Source organism: Betta splendens, chromosome 3 (assembly GCF_900634795.4).
Source record: "Betta splendens chromosome 3, fBetSpl5.4, whole genome shotgun sequence".
Classification (NCBI taxonomy): domain Eukaryota; kingdom Metazoa; phylum Chordata; class Actinopteri; order Anabantiformes; family Osphronemidae; genus Betta; species Betta splendens.
In genome coordinates this window covers 562385-569753 of record NC_040883.2, presented here as the reverse complement: position 1 = coordinate 569753, position 7369 = coordinate 562385, and the positions used below count along the sequence as shown (strand labels likewise).

Genomic DNA, 7369 nt, shown 5'->3' with positions numbered 1-7369 from the left:
TTTGATAAGAGCTGGCGTAGATGCAGCTACAGATGAAGCTGCGCTCATTAGTCCAGGACCATGTGAAACAATGTCACTGATGGAGACCACTTGAATGCATGTATGTACACCTGCACAGACAGAACCAAAAGAGTCGAATACAACTTCAACAGGTGAAACACTGACCCACAAACTATAGTGACCTGTTCGTGAGAGGAAATAATTCACTATAAAGTATGAACTTATGGTAAAGTATTAGCAATCGAGGGCTTTTTTACTTTTGTTAGAGCTTTTATTTTCACTAGGCCAACAGAAGACGTATGAAAACTGTTTGATGAAGCACCTGATATCATTTATGTTTTATACGAGTTAAAATATTGACAGCAATTAAAAACCTTTCATATGTTTTTGTGTTTGGGACTAAGCTCTTGAACAAACACTGTTTTCTTATCTTTATGTCTTTAAGCTTTTGAAGGTTCGCTCATATCAGCTGTGTGTGTGTGTGTGTGTCTTTATAAATCACAGTGTGACGTGTGAGTCAGCAGGTTTCTTTTTGTGTGAGGGTCGTTATGTGTATGTGGCCACAACCATCCAGAGTCATCACATCATTAATGTGAAGCCGCTCGTCTTCATATTAGGCTGAGCTTCACAGTCTCGTTAGCGTTGACAGAGACCATGTGTCAGAGGCATCACAAGGATCTGACGGCTGCGTGATCAATATCTATTAGTCGTCCCATCGGAGGAATCGGATTTCAGTCCGACTGCACGTCAAACATTATGAGCTCACTGGACATGTCATGCGCTGAGGAAACAGATCATGTTGAACTCAATCAACTACAATAAGAGGAAACATGATCTGGCTGATGAAGCGTCCGTGTGAGAGGAGGCCAGTAGGTGTCAGGCTGCCACCGCTCAAACACAGCAAACAGACAGCTGCTTTTCATCTTTATTGACATGTTGCAACACACAAACAGGAATTGAGGAGTAAACTGTGTCAGAGACTATTTAAGAGCCGCTCCAGGTGTTTTAATAACAAACCAGAGAGCGTGTGAGAGGCCAGTCGTCCTTAAAAAAGACATCACATAGCAAAATGTTTTGGTTTTGTCTTTGTGAACATGTGATGATAGAAAACAGCCTGAAACAGAGCAAACCAACTGTTCATGACGTCTGCGTCCGCTGATCCTGGTCAAAGCCATTAAAGTGCTTCATAACAAATACAGTGATGCCACGAACCTAAAGAGAAGGAAATAACAAATACATGTAGAAACTCAGAAGCTAAATCAGAACCAAAGTTCACAGTTACACAAGCCATTGCACATCGTAACGTGATTTATGTATATATATAGAGAGAGATATATATATTTATATAAATGTTTATGTAGTTAGTGGTGCTTCTACTTCTGAGAACAGCTAAAGAGCTTGAACTCAGACAAACGCTCCGCTTTGAGTTTTGCAGCTTGAGTTGGACAATCATTGATTGAGGTGGCAGATCTGGATCTCCTGTGGATCAGAGTTCAGTTCTCCTCCGGTGGCAGATCTGGGCTCATTGTGTGCGTTTGGCTGTGTGGAGCTCTACGGAGGCAGCAGGGGCGGCTTGAAGCTGCAGGCGCCGGCACACTGACGAGGGCTCAGCATCTTGCAGGAGAAATGGTGAAGAGCGTCGTGAGCTTCTGGGGAGGAAGGACCCGGAGGAAAAAGGGGGAACAGAGAAAACAGCCTCATCAGGTCAACGCGCTCTGACCACATTGTTCCGTCAGCTGAGTTTGGATGACACTGTAAATGGAGTGAATTAATCACGAGGAGTCTTCAGGGCAGCTGAAGCTGCTTGGAGGCCTCACACCCTCCGGACGGAGCGTGGAACAGGCCAATTAGCAGCACATTTCACATCACATCACACTGGATGAAGGCGAATTAATGTGAGCCTCCATCCACCAGTGACGATTAGGAGATAAACAGTTGGTGGCACTAATTCGGCAGTCTGTGCCATTAACATGACAGAGATCAGAGAATAATCCAACTCCAACCATGACGTCATTCCAGTGGCCAACACACAACATAGCATCAGTGTGTGAGAGCTGGTCCTTAATGTGTCTTACAGCAACACTGACTCTAAAGAGGAAATGAGAGTAAAAGGTAACACTTGCATATTTGTATGATACAAATATCATACAATATCAAACAAATATGAATTTGTCTCTGGTCCTGAGAACTGTGTTTCTGCTGTTTTTGTAAACAGGTCAAAAAGGATCAGAATCAGCAGCAGCCGACGTCCCGCCGCCAGCTGCTGTTTGGCCCGTGGCTTTTAAAGTGAGCCGCGTGTACTTGAAGCCGGTGTTTAAACGGGAGTAACACGAAGCCAGTCCTTTAGCGCCGTCTACCTCATGTAACTGATCCAGCGCCGCGTAATGATCTGTCTCCTCCATTTTCCAGAGCATGATTTAGGAGAAAATAACTTCTGCGAGCAAAACAAGGTGCTTTCAGTTTGTGAGTCAACCGCAGCAGAAGGAACGTGGAATGAAGCTGCGCGAGACGCCAGTGTTTTAAATATGCAAGTGTCACTTTTCCTCTGTTTTCCGTTTTCAGGTGATCTGAACCTTTTCCACTTTGATCTGCATCTGCTTTGCAGAGGAGACACCGACCTCGGACAATGTGCAGCTGCTGAACCATCTCCTCCCTGTAGGACAACTCCCGCTTCATTTGATCCTGGAAATTATCTGAAACAAACACACTGCTGAAAAACGCCTCCAAGAAGGATCGACCCGACAGCCGCGACCGCTGAGCTTCTACCTTTTAGATGCTGGAATTCTCGCTCCAGCTTTTTCCTCAGTTCCACTTGTTCTGCAAGTTGCTTCTGCAGTTCTTCTGCAAAACAAGACACAGAACATGTCCCACACCCCACATCAGCTCCAGCGTCTCCTCCGTTTATTGTTCTGCACAGCAGGAGTCCCGTCGGGCCGTGAACCGACGTCAGCTGCGTTTACGTCCCCGTAACAAGCGTTTCATTTTCCCGTTCGCTCGCTGCCACAGTAATTGCCAAGCGTTGCCTGGAGCTCGAGACTATAATAATGGCGTCCCTGGGTTTTTCCAAGCGTTGTAAAATAATTAGCTGCGGTGCCTCGGGGTTATGGCTCTGTTCGTTAAAATATTAATAGCCTCTAAACGATTTCCTCTTACAATAATAAGTCAAAACTCCCACATCTCGTGATTAAGTGGTTAATAACTATGGAAACACTTCAGGCCCATAAAATGTAAATTCACACGTCCTCATTTAGCTGCGTTAAAAATCTGACAAAATAATAATTATGCACGTTACATATTACTTTTACGTTCTGTTTTTCTCTTGTTTATGACTAAAGGAATTGTGCCTGATGCATTATCTGAATTTTAGGATAAACACACACCCTCAATAAATAAATAGAAATAGTAAAAATGCCTGATGATAATTAATATCAGCACGAGGAGCCTGAGAGCAGCCTCTCACCTTTAGCCACGTTCTCCAGGTCCCTTTGGTGCAGACTGATGTCGATGCGTAAAGATCCATCGGCTGCACACAAACATAAAAGTATACAATCAAAGCCACATTAATGCATCTGAGACTGTGACGCTACAAATGTAGCCAGTAAAAAATAAAAACGAACGGACGTGATTTAATTGTAGATATTTGAAGATGAAATTTTAAACATAATAACAATCAGTAACCTTGTCTGTCCTGGTTGCGGTTCGTCTGTGTCTCAGCCATGTGATGTGAACCTGAACAACAACGATTAAAACGTGTTACTTTGATTAAACGTCTCCGTTTTCACTGGTAATAATTCAAACATATTTACTCATGACTCTGCTGCTGGATTGTTTGGCCGCGAGCGGCGGAGGCTCGTTCAGGTGCACGTGCCGCTGCTTGTCGTACACCTGCAAAACGACGCACAGTCACTAAGTCAGTCAGTTCGTCACAGACTCGACGCCTTCTTACTTTTCACTTGTGTTAAACCGAGTGAAGCACTGATGTTGTGGTAAAATGTGCAAAACATTCCATTTGAAGTTTCATTTCTGACACGTCTCGTGCTTCGTATTTTTATGACAGTAAATTCCAGGCCACTTGTTCTTGGTGACATTTTTACCGGCCTTCGCTCCTCTGTCTGCTCCGTCATCATGTTCTACTCAACTCGCCCCGCGGGGATCATTAAAGCTGCATTTAATCTGGTCTTACTTCGAGAGCAGGGGAGCCGTTGTGCACGTGTCTGTCCTCATCTGATGACCCAGGGTGCGCGCAGTCCTCCGGTGCGGGCGCCGGTGCCGGTGCCGGTGCCGCTGCCGGTGCCGGTGCCGCTGCCGCTGCCGCTGCCGCTGCTCTGGGCACGTCCTGCGTCTCCTCAGAGACCCGCTCCAGCCGAGGGGGGTCATGGTGCCCTCTCCCCGGGGAGATCCGGATCGACTCCTCCTCGTCTTGTCCCCGGTTTGACTCCACATCCACGTCCGGGTCGTCCTCGTCGTCCCCCACGCTGTCCCTGTCCGGTGACATGGACCTGTAACTGGAGCTCTCGCTGATAAAGTCCGGGGACAGGTATCCGGGGCGCACGGCGTAGCCGTCCCGGTTGCCGTACAGTTTGGCGATGCTCTCCGCGTCTTTGACCACAGGTCTGAAGGCCGAAACGTAGTTTAATTTCCGTTGAGGCGTCTCGTCCCCAGACTTGTCCTCGTCGCTCCTCAGGGAGGACTGGGAGTCCTGCTGCAGGTGCGGCTCCTTGGGAGGGTTCGAGCCTCGGTCACTTTGGTCCGACGGCTCGAGCTCGCCCTGCCGGGCGCCCGGCGGCTCCGGGGGCAGTGCGGGTGGAGAGCCGGGGTACGGGGGCACGGGGAGGCCGCCGGCCGCGGGCCAGAACATGGAGAAGGCGGGGTAGAGGCTGTCCTTCGCGCCGGGCCAGAACGCGCTCTTGGCCGCGTCCGCCGCAGCGTCGCTCTTCTTGTGGCAGAGGCCGTAGCTGGGGAAGCCGTAGGGGTGGTGGGGGAACAGGGGCGGGGGGATCTTGTGCAGCACGCCGAAGCCCTTGCTGGGCACCGGGATGAGCGGGTAGCTGCGCGCGCCCCTCGCCACGTTCCCGCTGTTACTCCCCGCAGCGTCGTCGCACCGCGGGGCCTTGTGCGGGAGCTCGGGGGAGCGGCTTGGGGCCAGCCGCCCCGGGGCCTGTGGCTTCGTGGGGGAGGACAGTGCCGAGCTCATGGGCAGAGTCCTCTTCCTGCTGCCCCCGTTGAACATGGCCTTCACGTCTTCCCACGCGTGGTTTATGTCCTCTGACGGCTTCTTTTCGGTCAGTTTCAGGTGGCGTCTCCACGAGTTGAAGTTGGCCGCGTCGGGCTGCAGATATTTGGATTCTGGCGTGCGATGTGAGTGGAAAATGAATTTGTTGGGGGAGAAGTACATGTTGCAGAAGGTGCATTTGATGCACTTCGCCCTCGAGCTGTTGTATCTGGCCGGTATGAAGCTGCCTCTGCAGCCCCACGCGCACTCGTGACACACGTCGAATGCGAAGTTTTCCGGCAGCTTCGGGGGGCTGTGCGCCCCCAGGAACGACTTGCACAGCCGCTCGGCCTCCCGCTTGGTGATCATGCCGCAGCGCCGGGAGGAGATGGGCATGGCCCCGGCGCGGCGCAGCAGCTCCAGCTGGACGGGGGTGCACTGCACGCACGTGATGCCCAGAGCGACGCGGCGGTTGTGGATCTCGTTGTAGCTGTAGTTTTTGAGCAGCGTGTTGGAAATCTGCGCCAGGCAGAGTCTCTCCTTCCCGTCGATGACCAGAGAGACGATGGGCACCCCGTACAGGGAGGTCTCACTCACTTGGTTCGCTTTAAGGGAGCTGGAAAAACTCTGCGCGTCCTGCTTTAAACTCGGGGAGGAGCTGGCGTCTCGTCCCGCATCGCGAAGCTGCCCGGACATCGACTCCATCCCTGGACGCCTGTCAACGACCAAGAAGGTGGCGTAAACCGAAGGCCGAGCGCCAAACGAGCCGAATCCAGCACGAGACGTCGTAGTAATATTAAACAGCTTGAGAAATGTGGAATTACAATTTACCCAAATTGTTTTCTAGAATTATTATTATTATTATTATTATTATTATTATTATTATTATTATTGTGGTTGTGAAGGTCGAAGCGACCAAATTTCGAATAGAAAAGTGAAATCCCGCAGCGTCTTTAATTATTTCTCGCTCCGTCCTTCGCTCCGAGCCTTCGCAGCGCTCCTCCTCTAAGCTTATCCGGTTTCCTGTGCGGAGGTGGATCCTCTGCTCCTCTTATCCTCAAATCGGCTCAGCACTTATGGCCAAATACTTAAGAGTCACATAAGACCTTTACAGACGGATCAGGACAGAAGGAAAACGCAGCCTGAGCTGCGCCAATGCGCTTAGTGCGGAGGAAAAGAACAACTATAAGCTGCTTTACTGGTAATTACACAGATCCAACAGTGCGTCTTCGCATTGTTAATAAAAGACCAGCCCTATATATAATTAAAGCGTCGGAACGAGGTTGACGCAGGCCTTTCTCACGGTCACCTGCGCATATTTACTTTCCGCCCGCAGCTGCACTGACCTGACACGAGAAGTTAAGGTTTACTAATTAAAAGGATTCAAACAGCAGAGACCACGTGGTCACTAAGCGTGACACGTACCTTTCTCTCCTGTAGATGACACACTCCCGCTGGACGTGGGACGGAACAATAGGAGCAGAAACAGATCTGGAGTCGTCCTCAGTGGATGTCGGCGCAGGCAGCCGCAGTCAGCACCTCCATCCCGCTGGAGCCCGGGGAGGTGAATGGCGGGCGTGTGGACGGGAAGCACATGGCACCTCCTCTCCTCCCTCCTTCCCTCCCTCCCACGTGCAGCTCTACGCTCCCGTTCAACGTACACGCACCCAAACAGGACGCTGCTCTATTAGGCCCCGTTGACCCAAGTGGAGGAACGTTCTGGCCGTGAAGCTGCGCGGCGTCAGACTGTAGACATACTATGGAGCAGGATCACAGTGAAGGCTGTGGTCTGGGGCCCCGTCTGGGGCCCCGTCAGGGCCTCCAGGGGCCTCGGAGCCCACGCCGATCGCGCACGATACGTATGAAACGGAGCGACGAACGGAGGCAGCGCGACTGGCAACAAGAAAGACAAAGAGCCAGGCTCATTTATCAAGTTACACCGCCATCTGTTAGGCTTCACATCGGCCGCACAAATCAATCCGAGGCCGCAGCGACGGAGCTGGAGGAAGAAATGAAGACGGAAGTCAAAGAAAAAAAAACGACTTTTAATTGATTTTCTAAAACGCGTTTTAGAAATGATGTAAATCTGGACGATGCTGCTGCGGACGCACTTCCAGCTCCAAAAGCACCTGCCCGTTTCTGACTGCGGCGCTGTAA

General features: G+C 50.6%; 1 protein-coding gene across 3 annotated transcripts; it reads right to left on the bottom strand.

Moving 5' to 3' along the window:
* Positions 1-911: 911 nt before the first annotated feature.
* Positions 912-6992, bottom strand: skor1a (SKI family transcriptional corepressor 1a). Of its 3 annotated transcripts, none has more exons than XM_029145317.3 (8): positions 6638-6992; positions 4184-5927; positions 3807-3885; positions 3679-3729; positions 3461-3523; positions 2767-2841; positions 2574-2693; positions 912-1646 (listed from the first exon to the last, which is right to left on the bottom strand). In XM_029145317.3, exons 2-8 carry the CDS (start codon positions 5915-5917, stop codon positions 1552-1554), a joined length of 2217 nt encoding a protein of 738 aa, XP_029001150.1. In that variant the 5' UTR covers positions 5918-5927; positions 6638-6992; the 3' UTR covers positions 912-1551. The 3 variants fall into 3 exon arrangements, with proteins under 3 accessions (XP_029001150.1, XP_029001151.1, XP_029001152.1); XM_029145318.3 differs by having other exon boundaries at positions 912-1649; positions 2619-2693; XM_029145319.3 differs by having other exon boundaries at positions 2619-2693; positions 6638-6990.
* Between the last annotated feature and the right edge of the window lie 377 nt (positions 6993-7369).